This window comes from Wyeomyia smithii, chromosome 2, assembly GCF_029784165.1.
Source record: "Wyeomyia smithii strain HCP4-BCI-WySm-NY-G18 chromosome 2, ASM2978416v1, whole genome shotgun sequence".
NCBI classification, from domain to species: Eukaryota; Metazoa; Arthropoda; class Insecta; order Diptera; family Culicidae; genus Wyeomyia; species Wyeomyia smithii.
In genome coordinates this window covers 276,838,669-276,859,424 of record NC_073695.1, presented here as the reverse complement: position 1 = coordinate 276,859,424, position 20,756 = coordinate 276,838,669, and the positions used below count along the sequence as shown (strand labels likewise).

The 20,756-nt window shown below is 40.0% G+C and overlaps 1 protein-coding gene across 4 annotated transcripts; it reads right to left on the bottom strand.

Annotated features, from left to right (window-relative positions):
* Nucleotides 1–18,372: 18,372 nt before the first annotated feature.
* Nucleotides 18,373–20,365, bottom strand: LOC129721119 (uncharacterized). Of its 4 annotated transcripts, none has more exons than XM_055673298.1 (5): nt 20,159–20,343; nt 19,776–19,893; nt 19,200–19,721; nt 19,010–19,141; nt 18,373–18,945 (listed from the first exon to the last, which is right to left on the bottom strand). In XM_055673298.1, exons 2-5 carry the CDS (start codon nt 19,822–19,824, stop codon nt 18,932–18,934), a joined length of 717 nt encoding a protein of 238 aa, XP_055529273.1. In that variant the 5' UTR covers nt 19,825–19,893; nt 20,159–20,343; the 3' UTR covers nt 18,373–18,931. The 4 variants fall into 4 exon arrangements, with proteins under 4 accessions (XP_055529273.1, XP_055529272.1, XP_055529271.1 ...); XM_055673297.1 differs by having other exon boundaries at nt 18,373–18,792; XM_055673296.1 differs by having other exon boundaries at nt 18,373–19,141; nt 20,270–20,365.
* Nucleotides 20,366–20,756: the final 391 nt, after the last annotated feature.

The window sequence follows — 20,756 nt, the reverse complement described above, 5'->3', positions numbered from 1 at the left end:
GGTAAATATCGTTATCGTCGATAACGTTAATGTTTGAAGACGCAATCGTTATCGTCAATAACGATCCCAGACGTTATCGGTATCGGCGATGACGATTGTCGAGATAATCTATCGTATTAACGAGCCTGATAGCCTTGGTGCTACATTCAGATTCGGAACTTGACCTTCTGTTTATTCATACACAGACTTCGCAGCCGACTGTTCAGTGTACAGGACAATTGCGGGGCTAGCGCCACGATCCTACTGACACTAACAGTCTCTCCCGAGCCGAGAATCGAACCTACGACGACTGGCTTGTCAGACCATCGTACCTCGAGACCATCTGGGAGATAAACAAGCCTGATACAAATAATAAAAATGAAAAAAAAGCATAGATGACAAATATATATGCCATGAATCGGGTAATCGGTCCTTTATTTTTATCAGTACCTATATTCATCCCATCACACCTTTTTGATAAATTTATCGTCAAATTTTACCATATAATCAAGGTAAAATTCGCAACCAATTGACAATATCGAGAATCTAATAGATTTACTTTCAGAACTTTGTAGAAATTTGACGGTAGGTTAGACAAATGAGAGAATATAGGTGTAGCTAGCTGTTGAGATAAATAATGGAGTGATTACCCTATATGATGACCAAATTGACAATTTGAACAAAAAAAAAAAACAAAGAGACAAAATATGACCAAACATGCAAAAATCACAACTTTGCTACCTCTGTCATTTTAGTGATTTCTGTTATTTTTTGCCATCTTTATCATTCTTGTCATTTTTGGGATTTCCCTTTTCTCTTTTTATTCGCGGTTTTTTTTCATCATTTTCGTCAATCTTCTATTTTTACCACTCTTGTTGGGCTAGTCTTCTCCAGTCACCCCCAACACCTGCCGATTGGGCGTCCTCCTCCACACTACACATCCAACAACCACAGAGTCGCCGACCTTTGTCGGGCTCTCTGCTGAATATTATCTTCGCCGGTCACTCCTCCGGCATTCACGCCACGTGGCCAGCCCACTGTAGCCTGCCGTGTTATATCAGCTTGATGATATCCGCATGTTGGTATGTTTGGTACACCTCGTGATTCATGCGCTTGCGCCACACACCATTCTCCAATTTTCCGCCAAGTATGAAATGCAGGATCCTACACTCGAAGACACCAAGTGCTCGCCAACACTCGTGGCCGTAGAGTACCACCGGGAGGATCAGCGTCCTGTGAGCGCAAATTTCGTACGGACATGCATGCTGCGGGATCTCACCTGGCTACGTAAAATGTAAAAGGTCCTGTTTGCGGCTGCCATACGTCTTTTCACTCAGCGACTCACATCGTTGTCGCACGTCACGAGATTCCCATCTATCACAATTTCAGTACCAAGCCTCGACAAACTTCCACGCTCTCTACCAGCCACCATGTGCTTTGTTTTGGCAGAGTTGATGATAAGTCCAATTTTCGTTGCTTCCCTTTTAAAAAGCACGAATGCCTCTTACTCTGCGGTTAATTCCGACGATGATATTGATCATCCACAAAGCCAAGGAGCATATTAGACTTCGAAATAATGGTACCGCTCCGTTACATGCCAGATCTTTGTACTGCACCCTCCAAGGCAATATTGAACAACAGATTCGAGAACTCGTCACCTTGCTTCAGACCGTTCAACGTCACGAACGGGTCCGAGATTACGCCTACTATCCTGACGCATGACGCACGAATCAGCTTAATCGGTTTAGTTAGAAAACCGTGATCAAGCATAATCTGCCATAACTCGTTGCGCTTAACTGAATCGCATGCCCTCTTGAAGCTTATAAACAGATGGTGAGTCTGCAAGTTTACTTCTCTGAACTTGTCAAGGATTTGACACAAGGTGAACAATTGGTCCGTCGTAGATCGGCTTTCCTAGAAACCGCATTGGTAATTTCCAACAAAGGCTTCATGCAAGGGCCTCAGTCTAAGAAACAGGATGCGGGAGAGAGGCTTGGCGGATCCACAGCTTGTACATCCTCCTCTAGTTCTCTCCTGTTTCTGTCGACTGCTCCATCCTCTCCTCATTTAATAAAATCTCGAAATGTTGCTTCCAACGCATGGCCACCAATGTTTCATCGGTTAACAGGTTCCTATCCCTGTCGTTGCACATGGCAGGGTTCGGCACAGTCCGGTTCCTGATCCCGTTTACCACCTTATGAAAACTTCTCGTGTCGTGCCTGAATATGTTTCCGCCTCCGCAAAAGTTCGTTCGCAATGCTCGCGTGTCTTGCGTTGGTGGAGTCTCTTTTCGGTCGCTCTAACCTCTCGATAACTCTCCTTCATCTGCTCACCACGTGTTGCGTGTGGTTCCTGCAGTCGTGCCCAACACCTCTCGCGCTGTGTAGCTGACCGTGTCATGGATGTGCTTCCACTGTTCGTTTGGATCTCCAATCGGTTCACCAATCCGCTCGTCAACCTTCCGAGTGTACTCAGCAGCAACTCCGTCAGCTGACAACCTCTGGATGTCCAACCGCATCCTCCAGATAGCCATGTTTCTGGCTGCGGCGAAGTTCACCAACCTCAGGCCATTCTCATTACTGATAGCATGGAGGCTGTGCTTACCAATAATAGGACGACAGAACTGTTCCCGTCCGACCTATGCGTTTGCATCCGATGACGCCGATGCCGATGGCGATCTTAATAACGTTTGCGGTAAAAAATGAACTTTTTTAAGATGGTGATGAAAAAAAACTAAGACAGATAATTAAGTTGGATAAATTTCCCATTAATGGTAATTATATTATCTTATTTGCAAAAAAAAAATTCTACGCCGGAACATTCGCCATGGCGGACGAAAACATGTGTTTTAAAGCTCTTTGTTCGATTTTTTATTAATTCCTCCTCCGTTTTCGCAACAAAATTGTTGGAATAGATCTTGCACTTCAAATTTGCCCAGAAATTCTCGATGGGACGCTAGGGACGTTAGGCGGATTCGCCGACTTCGGTACCACATTGATATTCAGCCGCTCCATCTCCTCCAACGATCGCTTCGAGTAGTGGGCCGACGCCAAATCTGGCCAGAACACCGCGTCTTCGCCCTTATGGTATTTCTTGATGAACGATGCAACTTTTGGCAGGCACTTCGTACTATAAATTTCCCCGTTTACGGCCAGCCCGGAGCGAAAGAAGAGCGGCTTTGACATCCTTTTCTCGCTGATTGTCAGCCACAGCAGCACCTTCTTGGGGAACTTGGTGTGTGAAATAAATTTCACCACGAAGTTCACTTCCTTCGTGAAATACGAAGTACCCTGCCAATCGTTACCATCCAGGGTGAGTTAGTCTCGTCGTCCATCACCACTGCCACGTCGCGATTCGCCGGGAAAATCGACTCGACCATCTTATTCAATCGCTGTCGCTGCGTCATTACCTGCAGCTCCGGGACCTGCGGACGGGACTGTCGCTTCCTGACATGTATGTTAGGGTGCCAGTCAAAATGGTCATCTCGAATTTAAAAAAAAACCCATACAAAATGTTCACCTGCTCGAAAAAACACTCTGTGCAAAATTTCAGCTAAACCGAACTTGAAATGGGGTGGCGCAAAGCGATTAAAGTTTGGCCTTTTTGAAAAACCGAAAAATCACCCAAGAGGGGGGGGGGGGTACGTAAAAATTTCGGTTTTCGAATTTCTTTTTTGATGCCAAATGACTTGAAAACGCATGAAACGTCGAGAACTGGTGTCAGCCGAATTTTTTTTTTGCAAAAATCGACTCTCTTGAAATAGCCTGCATAATGATATACACTATAACTAGCATCGAATACATCATGTTTCAGTAGGGTGGTTCATTTATTCGGCATAGGGTGGTTCATAATATTGTGAAAAATGAGTATAAAATGAAAAAAAGCACTTCGGTTCGTTTGATTGATGTGACGTCTTCAACAAAGTTGTAGATAATAATTCTGTCTTTCAAAAAAAAATACACTTAAAAAAATTAATAATTTAAAAAGAAAAGATAGAAAAAGCTCATATTGTAAAAATCTTATTTTTCTAATAAAACCTATAAAAGATTACCAAAACAATTAAACCAGTCCAATCATCTAGAAATTAAGAAAAAAGAGATATCTATTATTGAAAAAAAAATTTCTTTTGAAAAAAAAAATTATTTTTTAAAGGCATATCTTTCGTTTGGAGGGACAAAATATTATCTACAACTTTGCCGAAGACACTATGCCAATCAAAGTAACCCCGTTTCAACTATAAACATATTTTTAATTTCCAAGAGACCACACTATGTATTAGGAATTAAAAATATTTTTTCAGTCAAAACGGTTAATTTGATTGGCATAGTGTATCTGGCAAAGTTGTAAATAATAACTTTGTTATTCAAAAAAATGTACCCTGTAAAAACAAAATAATTTTTTTTAAATAACTATTTTTCTGATTTTTTCATGACCGGTTTCGTTGTTCAGGTAATCTTTCGTAGTTTTTATTCAAAAGAAAAACAATTTTTTTTAAATGGGCTGTTTTGGATAAATAATTTTTAACTTTCTTTTAATTTTTTTTAAATTAATAATTTGTTTTTAGAGTGTATTTTTTCGAAAGACAAAACTATTATCTACAACTTTTTCCACAACTTTTTCTTTGTTTTACCGCATTCAAAGTGCCGCACGATGTCTGTTTTTGACGCGGCGGGGTACCGTTCTTTGAACGCGCACACTTCTGAACGGAGAAGCTTCACTTTTTTCGCCATCACAGTTAGAGTTTGACTGATACAGCTGTCAATTTTGTTGCTAACTCATGGGTTACTATGATGATGCATAAGTAGTTTCGTCATTGCGATTAAAGGTAAACCCATGAAAAATCGGCAATTTTTGTCCATTTTTTACCGGAAACGTTAGATAAGCCGGTATCAACCCTCGACCTCCACGAAATTCAATGGAAGATTGGGAGGCTGCAGAACCGGGTGACCTCTACAAACATGGTAAAAAAGCACTTGCTAAAGCACTGCAACTATCGTCATCAACGCTGCTTATAAAATACTCTCCCAAGTTCTATTCCAACGTCTAAAACCTTTAAATAGGAGTGTCGTGGAAGCCCATGCAACCACGGACCAGATGTATACAACCCGAGAGATTTTGCAAAAATCCACGCATCGCATTAATATCGACAAGGCAGCCTATGATACAGTTACAGTTGGTTGCGACCAGCTATGGTAGATTATGCACGAGAACCAGGAAATGTTCCTGGATAAACTGACGCGGCTGATCAAGGCTACCATTTCGAGTCATGCCGAGAATTGAAACAAGGTGATGGACTTCCCTGTTTGCTTTTTAACACCACCCTCGGAGGTGTTTTACGAAGAGCGGAAATCGATATGAGTGGTACGATTTTCACGAAACGGGTTCAGCTTAAAGGCTTCGCTGATGACTTCGACATCAATTTACTTAAAATAATAATAGCTGATGTTTCGGCAGCGAGGATAAAAAATTTGCTTTTAGTTATTAAGATACTTTAGAAAGTAAGCTACCGGATATAATTGGCGCCGTTAAACATTGAATTGTATTTGTGCCGTGTCAAATAAATTATAGATGAAGAAAAAAAATAGCTGATATTCACTTAAATATGGATATCACCTTTTTTATAGAATTCAGTCCAAATGGTGAACACAAACAATGAAAAAAAACCACCATGGACAGAGGGGATATTGATTTTTTTACTTTATTTCTCAAATATTCCCTGAATATACTGTATGTAAAAAACTGTATATTTTTAAAATGACTACTGGTTTGTATCAAAGAAGATCCATTCAATAGTTCAATAGTAAAAATTCTACCGTTTTTAAAATTGTTCTTAAAATTTAACATCAATTTTTGTTCTGAAGTGGATATTGTTGTTGATAGTTGGCTACAAAGACTGTATCTAATTAATCGATAACTCCAGCTCAGACAGTCCAATATTAAACTTGACTTTTCTTTAGATATTCTATTGATGAGGTAGACCTTTCGTGAGCCGTTACATTATCAGATCTACTCCAACAATTTTTCATCAAAACTGAGGAGAAGTTAATAAATAGAACGAAGAAATTTACCACGGCGAATGTTCGGTTAACTGCCGGAAGGCCGAACGCAGGGACATTGAATTTTTTTCGCGAGTAAGCTCACATAGTTACCTTCCATGGAAAATTTATCAAACTCAATCATCTTGTCTTAGTTATTTTTTTACTACTATTCGAAAAAAAGTCCATTTGTTTAGCGCATACGTTATTTCACTGTTCTTTATCACATAAACTCTATTTTTTGTGAAGAGATTCAAAACTTAGGTTTCTTGGTGTAGATTATTTCTTTTGATGACAGTTTCGTATAACAGGCTGTCCTTTTTTTAATTCAACTGAAAATTATTTGCCTTGTATGAATATAAGACTCTTGTTTTGGTTGAATCCTTCAAGCTATCACTTTTAGTAATCAGAGTTAAGGGGGTTAGAGTTAGAACATGAAAGGAACTACTTTTCAATGATCCACAAGAAACAGGAACAAGTTACAAGAACTTGTCTTCTTTCTTACTAAACGGTTAGTTATTGTATTCTACTTTATTGCCCTTCGACACAAATCTTCACTTTGCTACTTGATCGTCACACGTCTTGTAAAAAAATTTAAGCACCACGCAATGCAACGTAACGCAACGCACCGCGCAGTGCCATGTAGAAAACAAATAAAATTAACGGAAATGCGCAACGTGGTGGCACGATATAGTTCGACCACGGTTACCACGCATCACGGCACGAAGCACGCTAGCTGGATGATGCTGGTGATGCTGGCCCGCGAGAAAGTGCGTGTTGTGTGTCCTCCGGCCGGATACGCTGGATATGTGTGGCACGATGCGAACCGGCTCCTGGAGTCGAGGGAAAATCCAATAAAAAACCGAACACGATTCCGATGTTTGGCGAGCACGCTGAGCAAGGGAATAAATTATGTTTCGGAAAGGCTCCACCATTAGAAGCTGTGAAGCGCTTGAGGAAGATGGGTCCGTCGTGGGAGTTTCCGCGAGGTGGTAAATGGAGAATGTTGTTTGGAGAAGTAATAAAAACAAACAGAAATCTTATCGAAACGAGCAAACATGAGACGGAACACGCTCGTCGGCCGTCTGCCATTCCGATATTGACGCGGTTGGCGGTCGGCCTGCTAGCAGCGCGCGGTGGATGGCCTCAACGGCGATAGCAAGTGTGATCTCGGAAAAGAAAACAAATGTCCGGCTGGAAATGAGACGGGCATTCAGAAGCCGTAAAATTTAATTGTGTCCATCAGCATTAATTAAATTATATACATACGGATACGGGGTTTATCTAGATGCCCTTCAGGGACAGGAGCGGCCATCGGTTGTAAAATGAAACCGATGACAACGACGATGCACTTGTCCTTCCGGAAGCATAAAAGCCCCGAAGCGGCACACGATTGTTAGACATCTGGCTCAGGTGCCTCGGCTTGGAAGGGACACCCAGTCGAATGTGCGGCTTTGGTCTACGCCGAGAAAGAACGGAAGCCTTGTCGGAATTGATCTCTCTCCGATAAAAAAACCGGCTTCAGTCGGTGACAGGTTTTAATGATGAAAACCGTCGCTTGGTTATATTCCAATTTGGACCACAGTCATAAAAATGATAGTGCCATCCAAATTGGGAAAACATCCGCTGCTTTGCCTGGTTGTTAGCAGCAGCCACACACACACACAGAGCGTTGCGGCATGTTTTAAATCGCAAACGGCGTTTGCTGTAGGTCCACGGTGATTAGGCGGTGTCGGGGAAGCAGTATCTGCTCCCATTACCATCATCGTAATCATACTGCTTAATGTCCAATTTAGCGTTATTTCAGCCCCAAAACGAAAAATTTGATTATTTTTTCATGCTTCTTGGAAAAGTGGTCACGCCGTTTTTATATTTGTTTAACACAGAATAAACACGGTAGCTTGGTAACCTGGTGAAGAAAGGCCGAACTGTTCATCATGATGACTGGAATAGAACTGTCGGGTTTGAAAATTTACACATAAGAGGTATTGAAAAAATATTTAAAAAAAGCAACAAGCTGTAGAATAATGTAGAGATGTTAATAAATTTTTGAGAAAAACTACTCTTAATCAGATTTTAAAGTATACTAGCTGTCCCAGCAAACTTCTTTCCATCCATTTTTTGTCCTTTTTCAATCATTTTAAACATAGAGAGCATGTGAATTCTAAATTGATTCCACATACTTCCAAAGATCGACCTACCGATTTGTCTATAATCAATGTGTCAAATGCATGGCGATTCAGATATACAACGTTGAAACTCAAAGGGCAAACCATTTGTAATGTATAGTTTTATCGGATTGAATTGGCTTGGCTTAGCTTGACTGACTGCACATATCAATGGTTACACTCCGTGATTGATCCGAATCAGTAAAATTGCACAGTGAATCAAATGAATGGGGCTGCGAGTGACCGATCATTCTCATTGTACAAGTTTAAGTGACTCAATACTTTGAAGGGTCAATAACGACGCCAGCCACGTCCTTGCAATCAGCTGGGAAGCGGGAAGGGATGTTAGCGTGACCCTTGCTATTTGGAGACCGTGTTAACCTCTGCATCTCCACAAAGGTCACAGTAAGGAGGTTTTTGTTAGTAAGGAAGGGTATATTGGATCAGGAATCACTTTGATAAGTGATGCGATCATATATATATAATTTATACCGAATTTTATTTACCTATTTCTGGTTTATTCTCCGTTCAATCAGCTGGTTAGAGATGCACACTAAGCTTATTTATATTTGGCACTGGTTTGACCTAACAGACATTAATAATGCTGTAAGGCTCCGCGTGTGCGATTTATTTTACTAGAGCACAAAATGGTTTAGTTTCCTGATTCAAGGCCGATTCAAACCGAAAAACAACGATATGCTGTTGAGGACACACCCAGTAAGTGACATATTTCAGTAAACTGCAAAATACTATACTACACGATGTGGATCTGATTTATACCGACACCTCTGATTTATACCGAAGGCTCTTGGAGCCACCCACAAATTTGTGGGGTTTACTGAAGAGGACTACAAGTTGTCATATTTAATTTTTAGAACCTAATTGAACCAACAAATTTTAAATATTTTGTTGGGACCGCACACGAGTGTGTGTGTGTGGGGGGGGGGGGCTTAGTCTAGTAAATATTAGAAGTGTATTAGATTCTATGATTTGAATCCGGTTCAAACCAACAGTTAGAGATGCTGTTGAGACCAGGCACACGTGTGTGTGGTTCGTATCACAAAATTTATAAATTTGTCTATGTTTGAATGGGTTATATCTAAGGAATCGAAGAAAAAATATTATTCGAGTAGCAAACAAGAGAAGTCGCACGAAACGGTACAATGTTACATTGAAGTGATAAGTTTATACGCGATTTTTTCTCACATAAATCGTCCTTCGGGATATCACATCAAGTCAATTGTATTTAAATATTTATACTGGGTAAAATTACAATAACAAAATGTGCAAAAATCGTTATTAACCGACCACAGCGAGGGTAAACTTGAACGCGTTAAACGAATGTGTTGGTTTGCGTAAATGGCAAAGTTCCATGCATCCAAAGCCTAAAATTCTAAAAAATTGCGAATATGCATATAAAACAATAAAGAAATTTAGACAAATGCCAAAATTGTCATTATTAGCATACCATCAACATGGATTCGTTTCATCTCGATTTACGAAACTTCGAAATATTCACTTAGAACCATTATTCGTTCGAAAGCTAGAAAAATCATGAAATTAAACTTGACAAAATAACCACAAAATTATGTCAGTTTTAGTTATTTGAAACTTGAAAATATAAGGAAAATTCTTGAAAACTAGTTTATATTAAATATTTCACGGAAGATAGAAAAAATCTACTCAAGATCCGAAAAAGAACCACTTAACCACTGGCAAAATTATAAATAAATGTTTTTGTAAATATAAACACAATGCACTCATCTTATACATCGAGTCAGCATTTAGCGAACAAAGCATTCCGTTGATTTTTTTCACCACTCGCACACAAACAATCACACCGTATCTTTGGTGATGGTTTGCACTTTCGAGGAAAAGCGCTCCGCCACCAGATGAATCATCATTCAGGGATGTCATGTAGAAAACCTCATGTAGTTTTCGACGAGTTTTGTACGTAGAATACCTCTGGTAGAATATCTAACCAAAAACGAGTATTCTACGAGTATTCTACGAAAACCTGCAAATAGTTTTATGTGGTGAATTACATGAAGAATAAACGAAATTTAAGTTCAAAAATATTATTTATTTTTAATTGTGATGATTATTTTGTGTGAATTGAGAATGCTTTTGACATTTAAAATCGATGTTTTTAATCTCCATCGATTCTGGAGCTTTCCAAAAGCATTCCAAAGTCGTAGTCTTCTTCAACTACTTGGTCGGTTGATCGTAATGTCAAATAACATTAACGAGTTTTTTATGTTTCATCTGAAAGTCGGTTTCGGATGTCGTTGTGTATGTAACCCCAGTTGGAAAATAGTTCGCTGCTAGACTGCTTGAAGTCTCAAAAAATCTATCTGTGATTCGAAAAACTTGCGCTCGCGCAGTACAAATCTGCACACATTTAGAAGAGTATGAGGAGACTCTGACAAAAATCTGCAGAAACTATGGAAAAACAGCAAATATCTGCGAATTAATAAAATCTGCGCACGGACTATAGAAGTTTGCAAACAAATCTCCACATGTGATATCCCTGACGCAAACAAACAGGTCTGTGAAGCTTCAAGCCTTCATGTCTTAATGAATAATAATGTAAAGAAGGTTTGCCAGTGCGAGTGCAAATTTTCTGAATTACGGTTAGAATTTTTTCAGACTTCAAGCAGATTTTTCCGGTTTTTCGAGCCGTGTAGTAGACATCATTCCAGAGCGATAGTACACGCTCGTAAATAGTAACTCATGAACTGAACAACTTTGACTCAGTTTAGAACGATATTCGTGGTTGTCAAAAAATGAGTAAAGGTTCTTTATGATTCTGAGTAACTTTTACTCTCTTTTTGGGTTTCCTCCGAATAGTTTAGTTTTGAGTAACGGCGTATACAACGACGCTTCAGTTGAATTTGTTTTTGATTTGTTTCATAAGTTTTCGGATTAGAAATACCTCTCGTTTGCAAAATATTCTAGGGCTTTCTAGCCAGTACAAACAACAAACCCAGATATGTTTAATTTTATCTTCGAAACTTTATATAAATTTGTAAATTACATGAAGTAGCAATTCAGAGCCAAAAAAATAGTAATTACTTAACCCAAAACTGAGTAACACTGTACTTGAAAAGTGAGTAACAATCACTCAGTTTTTAACCACTTTCCACTTCCACTTTTTACGAAAATGCGTCAAATCCAACACATTTTGAAGTTATTTTTTAAAGTTTATAGTTGTTTAAAGTTGCATGGAATTTTTGAAGGGCTTTTTGATATATGTCAGGGGAACTATGAACCATTGAGATATTGGGTACGCTTTAAATATATGAGATTGGACAGCGATAGAATAGTTCTGTAGAAATCAGGCCTTAAATGCGCCTTTGCTGTTGCAATGATTTTTTATGTGACGTATATTATGCGATTTTGCTTTCATTAGCATTTTTAGATGACAACAAATATGTTGTTGAACCGTGAATTACGATTAAAATTTTTTCTTCTTCACCTATCGTTTATTTGACACGGCACAAATACAATTTAATGTTTAACGGCGCCAATTATATCTGATGACTTAAATTCTTTGAGCAAATTTTTTATCCTCGCTGCCGACTACGAGCTGAAATTAAGTCTATCTTAAAACTAGCATATATTTTTCAATCAATGTTTTGTAGTTGAATGGTCGTCTGATGATCGTCGAATGGCCATGGATATGCAGCATGTATGCATTTGTTCTGCTAAGCCACGATGTCATGAGCTGGGACAGGGGCATGTAATCCTCGGGGCCTGGAAGTATTGTGCGGGGTTCAGTTGCTGGTTATGGTTCGTTGTTGTTGTTCGCTGTTGTTCAAGCCAAGATATCGCGAAAGGTCTCGAGTTCTCAGGTCCTAGCGGATTCGTGTGGGGTTCAGTTGCTGATTCCAAAATCGAGGTCTATGACGTGTTCTTGCCGTTTTGTTGAATGTGGAAGGAAAGGAACGGGACTATTCTGGGGCGTGATGGATTTCAGGAAAATGTATATAAGGGACATGTAGGGTAGGTCACGACTCGCCAAGACATCACGAACAGGAACAGCTGGTCCTCTACCCTCGGCCCGGAGGGAAGTTATTAATTTAGACCTGGCGTCACGGTGTACAGGGCATGACCAAACAACGTGCTCTATGTCGTGATAACCTTCACCACAGGCACAGATACCACTTTCCCCGAGCCCAATACGACGGAGATGCGTATCAAATCTATAGTGATTGGACATGAGCCGCGACATCACGAAAATGAAATCGCGACCTACATCCAACCCCTTGAACCACGGGCTCGTCGATACCTTGGGGATAATGGAATGTAACCACCTTCCCAGTTCCCCTCTAGTCCAAGAATTTTGCCAACTGATGATCGTATTCTGACTTACAAGTGCGAAAAACTTATTGAAAGCAATTGGTCTTTCATAAATGTCACCGTTTGTTGCGCCCACCTTAGCCAAAGAGTCCGCTTTCTCATTACCCGGTATCGAGCAGTGAGAAGGGACCCACGCTAAGGTAATCTGATATGATTTTTCGGATGAAGCACTCAGATGTTCCCGTATTTTCCCCAGGAAATACGGAGAGTGCTTAACATCTTTCATCGATCGGAAAGCCTCAATGGAGCTGAGACTGTCCGTCAAGATGAAATAATGGTCCGTGGGCATTTTTTCGATAATCCCTAGGGTGTACTGAATTGCAGCTAATTCTGCGACGTAAACAGAAGCAGGATTATCGAGTTTATGGGAGACGGTTAAATTGTTATTGAAGATACCGAAGCCAGTGGACCCATCGAGAAGTGATCCGTCAGTGTAGAACATATTGTCGCAGTTGATGTTTCGATATTTATTGGAAAAAATTTTAGGGATCTGCTGCACGCGTAAATGATCCGGGATTCCACGAGTTTCTTCTATCATGGATGTATCGAAAAACACAGTAGAATCAGAAGTATTTGATAAGTCGACACGATTTGGAATATTCGAAGGGTTAATATTTTGGGACATGTGATGGAAATACAATGTCATAAAACGGGTTTGAGTATCAAGTTCGATTAACCTTTCAAAACTTTCAATCACGGGACGGTTCAAGACCTCACATTTGATAAGAATACGAGAAGACAGGCTCCAGAAGCGGTTTTTCAATGGTAGTACTCCAGCTAGGAACGGAATCAAAAGCCCCCTTAATGTCCAAGAACGCAGACGCCATTTGTTCTTTGCGAGCATACGCCAGCTGAATATCTGTAGAAAGCAACGCAAGACAATCATTCGTCCCTTTGGCACGGCGGAAGCCAAACTGAGTATCTGATAGTAGACCATTTGATTCGACCCAAAGGTCTAAACGACGGAGTATCATTTTTTTCATCAACTTCCGGATACAGGATAGCATTGCAATCGGCCTATAAGAGTTGTGATGAGAAGCTGGTTTCCGTGGTTTTTGGATGGCGATCACCTTCACTTGCCTCCAATCCTTCGGTGCAATGTTTTGCTCCAGGAACTCATTGAACAAGTTCAATAAGCGCCTCTTGGCATTGCCGGGTAGATTCTTCAACAAGTTGAATTTGATTCTATCTAACCCAGGCGCGTTATTGTTACAGGACAGGAAGGCAACTGAAAATTCTGCCATCGTAAAAGGTGATTCTATCGCGTCAGGAACAGAGTCCGGACATACTTTCCTGGCAAAATCAAATATCCACCGACTTGAAGACTCCTCGCTTTCGTTGACCGTTACGCGATTCCGCATTCTTTGGGCTGTGCACCAAAGAGTGCTCATCGATGTCTCCCTCGACGTCTCGTTTACGAACCGACGCCAATATCCGCGTTTCTTTGCTTTAGCCAAGCTTTTAAGCCTGGTATCAAGCTCCGAATACTGTATATAGTCGCCAGGTATACCTTTCTTCTGATAGGCCAAAAACGCGTCGGATCTTTGCGTGTAGACATCGGAGCACTCTTGGTCCCACCACGGAGTGGGAGGCCGTTCTTTGATCGTTACGCCGGGATATTTCTTCGTTTGGGCTTGCAACGCGGCGTCGAGAATCAAGCCCGCGAGAAGGTTGTATTCTTCAAGTGGTGGATGATGTTGAATCGACTCGACCGCTTTTGAAATCATTTCCTCGTATAACTTCCAATCGACATTCCGTGTGAGGTCATACGGAATGTCAATTGGTCGAATGCGAGTTAACCCGTTAGTAATTGAAATAAGAATAGGCAGATGGTCGCTACCTTGAGGATCGAGGATTACCTTCCATGTGCAATCCAACCGTAGCGACGTCGAACATAAGGATAGATCCAAGCACTTGGGCGCGCTGGAGGTTTCGGGATACGTGTCATTTCACCGTTGTTTAAAATAGTCATGTCGAAGTCATCGCAAAGGTTGTAGATTAAAGAGGAGCGGTTATCATTGTAAGGGGAACCCCAAGCCACACCATGAGAGTTGAAGTCTCCCAAAATCAAACGTGACGAGGGAAGAAGCTCTATTAAATCAAAGAGCAGCCGTTGCCCAACCTGTGCTCTGGGAGGAATATATATTGAGGCAATACAAAGCTCTTTACCTTGTATTGTCATTTGACATGCGACAACTTCGATGCCTGGAATCGAGGGGAGGTTAATACGGTAGAAAGAATAGCACTTTTTAATCCCTAAAAGTACTCCCCCATATGGGGTGTCTCGATCAAGGCGAATAATATTAAAATCATGGAAGTTGAGATCAATATTTGAAATAAGCCAAGTTTCACAAAGAGAAAATGCATCGCATTTGTTTTTATTTATCAAAATTTTAAACGAATCAATTTTTGGTAAAATACTTCTACAATTCCACTGTAAGACAGAGATAGAATCCTTCATATACGCAGTTGAATTAGGCATCGAAGGATACAATCGCTGCAAGGAGGGGCCATTGGGCAGTCAACTGCTTCAAAAATGTTCTAACTGTTGGGAGAAATGCCGTGAGAAAAATTTTAATTGGATCGGGTACATTGAAAGTTTCAAAGATCCAGTCCACAATGTCAGAAAAATTGACCTGTCCAGCATTTGTTTTATCAACTGGATGTGCAAAAGGAACAAGATGTTCCAGGAAGTGCTGGGAACTCCTTCTGAGACTTTAAATTTGCAAGCCCAGGAGGAGTTTGCTTCGGCTTTCCCGCAGCACTTTTAGATTTGTTCGTATTATTCATTCCATCTTGAGAAACCTTAGGGCCTTTCCTGGGAAGCTTAGGAGAGGAAATATTTTTCCTCTTTCTAGATTCTCCAGGATTGGCGTAGGACGTTTCTGCTGGTGGATCGTCAGAGTCCGTTTCATCCGAAGACAGCAGCAGACCAAAGAAGTTCGATGTTATGGTTATGGTCTTCTTAAGAATTTCAGCGTAAGAACGCTTTGAGCGCTCCTTAAGAGACCGTTTAATTTTATCTCTGCGTTGTATGTACACCGGGCATGTGGAAAGCTCATGCAGATTTTCCCCGCAGCGAATACACTTTTCAGCGTTTACACTGCAAGAATCTTCCGCATGAGTCTCCCCACACTTGCCACACCGTGCCTCATTGCTGCAGTAGGCAGCTGTATGACCTAACTGCTTGCAATTGGTGCAATTCATAACACGGGGCACATACAAACGCACAGGCAGACGAACCCGGTTAATCGAGACGTGGCTAGGGAGAGCAGATCCGGCAAACGTAACGCGAAACGAGTCTGACGGAGTGTATACTTTTTTACCGTTGACGAGCGACATAGACCGTAATTGCTTACAGTCCAATATCTTCGCCTCAGTATTGAAATTCTTGAAGCAACCAGTTGCGCTCAGGATACACTCGACAGACAGACTCGAATCGGTTATCACACCGTCGATCTCCACGTCTCGTGCGGGTACATACACGCGATACTCGCGTGTAAAAAGCTCGGAGCAAGCTATATCGTTGGCCTGATCCAGATCATTGACCACGACACGGAGCTTGTTTGGTCTGACTTTTGCGATTTCGGTCACGGCCTTGTATCGTGACGTCAGATCATTCGCGATTTGTAGCGTGTTCAGTGATTTTCCTCCTGGTTTGGGCCTCATGTAGAGAACCAGTGGACCCGTTGATCCGTCTGGGTAAAGCCTGGGACGAGGATTGACTAAAGCAGGGACAGAGGGGGGGTGAACAGGAGGGACAGGGTCGGGTGGTTTTGGAGACGGGGGATCGAGGGCTAAGGGATCCACATCCATTGCGCTCAAACTAGCGCAACAGTACAGTGGCAAAGAAACACGTACCTCTTCTTCTTTGTTTTCTTCAATAGAACAATTACCGAGTCTTTCGGTGCTGGAGCGGGCAGCTGCGCAGCGACACCACTAAAGCACAATAGCTGGATGACCTTCACTGCGGATTATCAGCTTATCTTCACACAGCATTGCACTCTTTAAAACGCGACCGGGTAAGCAATGCCTTTTTCGATTTCTTCTACACAATATCGGTTTTATAGCGAGACAACCACTTAATGCGTCCGTTATTGCCGAGCGTTCGGGACGGAATGATTAAAATTATTGATAGAAAACTTTGTTTGCTTTTCTGAGTTTCTTGTTTCGCCATAATCACAAAGTAGTCCGGAAATACACTTTCTTGCTTCCTCATGTTTCTTTTTTTATATTAATTCTCCCGTTGCTTGAATACACATAATCAGCGCAGCGAATGGCATTTTATGACTCATACTGTGAATTTTCGAGTGTTTGGGAGTTTTCTACTTGCAAGAGGTTTTCTACCGTAGAAAACGTAGAATACAGTTTTCTACGTAGATTACTTACGAGTCCCGAAAAATCGCGTAGAATACCATCCCTGATCATCATTATACAATTTTACAGGATCATGTCTGGCACAACGTTGACTAATCTTCACACATTCATACTTGCAGGTTCCCGGTCAGGTTTTTTCTCACTGGACACCAGTTTGCAGCTCTTATTTCGAACTGCATAGCAATTATTCAAAACTAAATAGCACCTTTATTCTCTGCATATGGAACTTCACGGTTTAAAAATAATGATAAACGAACCATGCACAACAGCGAAGAAAATGAACATTAACATTCTCTCCAAGTTCTTCAACACTTCAGCACGATAAACCGAAAAATATTTGCGAATTTTCTAGAAATACACAAAAAAATAACGCAAGCGAAATCTTTTTCACATCCACTCGCAGTCGCAGCTTGCTACGATGTATAGTTTTATCGGATAGAATTTTCCTTAAAGTATCATTGCTTGTAATACATTGTGTTTTAGATCCTTTACGACCGATCTTGTCCCATTACATAATTTATGTTGGTCGAGGTTAATGTTTAGAGGAAAGAGGACTGTCAAACATCAATAAAAACATTCCTTGTACTTTATTCCAATTTTAGTCCTATTTGCTCTATTAATTCCCGAGTAATTCGAAAACTCGATGATTCCCTTCATAGAGAGAGGTTTAATGTTTCATTAGTATGGGAACCTTCCATTCCAGAGAGGGGATGGTTTTCGGACCACCATAAGAACCTTTCGCCAATTAGTTCAGTAATTTCACTTTTGTATTTTCCTTTCAAAATTGTTATCTCAATAATATAGTTCATCTGTTTATTATCGCGAATCTGGTACTTTTGCATAATCGAGGACCGCAACATTTTAATTACCAATCCAACAATCAGCAGCAAACTGTAAATCGAATGTAATAGTCCATCAATATCTCTTCCCATCACAAAATTCAATTTATTTATTTTTTGTTTTCGGCAGTACGCTGAAACTGAACTTAAAATCTTGACCGACTTTGGATCTTGACTCGTCGAAAGATTGGAAAATTTGTCTATTAAAAAAATCAGACCTCTTCATTCGACCCCCCTCGCTTTAACAAAGAGTCCCACTAGTAAGGAGCTTTCTATGAGTTTCAGCTGAGTTGAGATATTTTTTTAAGGCAATAAAGTCCGAAAATGTACTCGGGTACACTGCCGAGTCCTAACGGTTAATAATGCATATTTAAAATATATATTTTACTCAGCATTTCAGGTTTTTTAACCAATGCGTAATCACAATTTGTATACAAAGAAACAGTTCAAACCTTCTATGGAATAAAATAAAAACTTAAGCTGTTTTTTAAGCATTTATATTATGTTCGTATACAATACAACAATAAATATACATTTCATGATTCGTCTTTCATAATTAGAGTACTATACTCTTTCCATTTAACGTCGGAAGAATTTGTTCAAATACCGGTTTGTTTAATTTTATCATCATAATAGCAGCCAAAGTTGCTTCTTTTAGGCAAACACGCTGATCGCTTAATACTAGCGCGAGGGTACTAAAAGCTCTTTCAACTGACACTTGACCAGATGGAGTAGCCAACACAACTTTCGCTACAGCGTAAAGTTCGCGATGAGAATTTTTTCTTGATATCCAGTAGTTCCACACATCGAAATCATGCTTTTGGTGTGGTTCCATGTCTAGCGCCTTAAGCTGGAGAATAAAATTGGATTGACGTGGAGCAGTTTCGAATGGTACTGATCCTCTAAACAATTCAGTTATATAACTATCCGCTTCGTCCAATATACCTCCGTTGATACAGTTGAAATACTTGAATTATTTTCAGTTATTCCATTCAACTGAGAAATACGGTTCCAGGTTTCCATTATTTATCCCTGGTGAAAGAAAATGGAATTGGCGTTGAAGTTAAGTATTAAAACCTGAATTAGCTCTTTTTCGTCTCCGGTGAAAATTTTTGAATTTGCATAGTTTTGCCTTGGATCCAAACACAGAGCCATTTTGAAAGCCTGTGACTTAGATTTGCCAATCTATTTTGAAAAGTTTCTGATAGCCTTACAGCAAATCTATTATGGTTAAGCTTCCGAACTTTACCTATGGTAATCGGCCACGTCACATGAAATTCCGAAAGCGACACATGTGATTCCTGAATGGTTTTTGAACAATGATATACTGGCTGAAATGCTCCAGTATAATCTTGAATAAACTGCCAGTGATGAACAAGATCTGTAATAAAAAATATATTATTAAACTAAATTGTTTCAATGTTATGTGCAATATTTACTCAATTCAGGAAACTGTTTGGACAATTGCTCAAAGAACGACTTTTGTTGAAAGAAACTTCTCATCATTAAATAAATTCCACCCCATCGGGTTTGGCACCACACTGGTGGATAAGTAGCATTGTGATGGACAAAGTTGGTCATGTATTTCACATTTTTGGATTTAATAGCAATATCTGTAACTCGTTTAATAGCATCATTGCTTTTGTCTACCACATCTAGAATGGCTAACTGTAAAGTATGAGCCGCACATCTTACGAGATTGAGTCTTTCTTTGAACATTTCTCCCAGTTCAGTTATTAACACTTCTGTAGATCCTGAAGATTCTATATCACCGATATCTTCCATCGAATGAAGCATTGTAAATTCATCTTTCATCTTTCTTACTGCCGCCAACATATTAGCACCGTTGTCGACGGTTATTGAAAAGATCTGTTGAAGTGAAATACCGTAGATTGCCATTTTTTCTAAGGCTTTTTGTTTTAACACGCAGGCAGTTTGACTTTCTGTAACCTCGAGTACATCTAAAAAAATACATTGTTTTAATGATTACCCTCATGCTAATTAACCATTCTTACCCAAAGTTCTAATGACAACTTCATCACGCAGGCAATATTGAGCATTCATACACAAAATTCATCCGCTATAGCGTTTCGGATTTTACCAGCAGCTGCTACCAAATGACTCTTCTGTAGTCTGCAAATTGAGTGTAACATTAGGACCAGCAGCATCGCATGAACGGTTCAATAGAAGCTTTGTTGCTTCCCATACAACGAACGAAATTGATAGGTTTCGGATCGCAATTAGCTTGATCACAAACTCCACCAAAAGTTGATGGTCGATATGCACCGGACGTTTGACAACTCTTGCTTTTTTTTTACAGTCTTATCAAAGTCCTTCAATAAACCATACGTATTCGGTAGCTCGGGATGTATTGTACGGAAGTGTCGAATGAAATTACCAATGTCTAATTTCAACTGTACGTAACCACAATTACTATCAGGATCAATCCGGCAGGTCGCGGGATCACCATCTTTTTCTACATAATCTAAAGCAATTTCAGCATACGTACGCTTTATTCCTTTGCGCGTTGCCATTTCAGAAGACAAACGAAAAAATCATTCGCGAATATTGATATCGATCTCGCAAAGTTTTCACTACAGCGTGTTGAAAACGAATGATATTATGCAAAAGCTTACTATGTTGATAATCAGTATGCACGGAGTGTAAATGAACTCGTGAACTTTTTGTTATGAAATGTGATGATGTATTGACAACCAAAGTGACCCCCTGAGATTGAAGAAAAATTGAATTCAATCTTCTGCAAAGAGTATCCACAATTCAAAGCTCTGGTTATCATACACTTGAATTTTGAAAAGTGCTTTTAAAAAGCATATTTAAATCAAAATTTGTTATTCAATCAACAAAATATCGTATGTTCTAACAAATTCTGATCTTTTTCTGCCAAAAACCTTACAAAACTTGCTATAATTTGTAAATAATTTTGGTAGGATTCTTGATATTGTAACTATTAACGAGACCAAGTTTAGAACACATAT

Bases quoted from the DNA above. Each gene is read 5' to 3' on its own strand.
- LOC129721119 (XM_055673296.1), bottom strand. From the start codon at position 19,824: ATGAATGCTCAATATTGCCTGCGTGATGAAGTTGTCATTAGAACTTTG. The intron at 19,722-19,775 runs GTAAGAATGGTT...GTATTTTTTTAG, and splicing joins AGTTGTCATTAGAACTTTGG to ATGTACTCGAGGTTACAGAA. The intron at 19,142-19,199 runs GTAAATATTGCA...TTTTTATTACAG, and splicing joins CAAACAGTTTCCTGAATTGA to ATCTTGTTCATCACTGGCAG.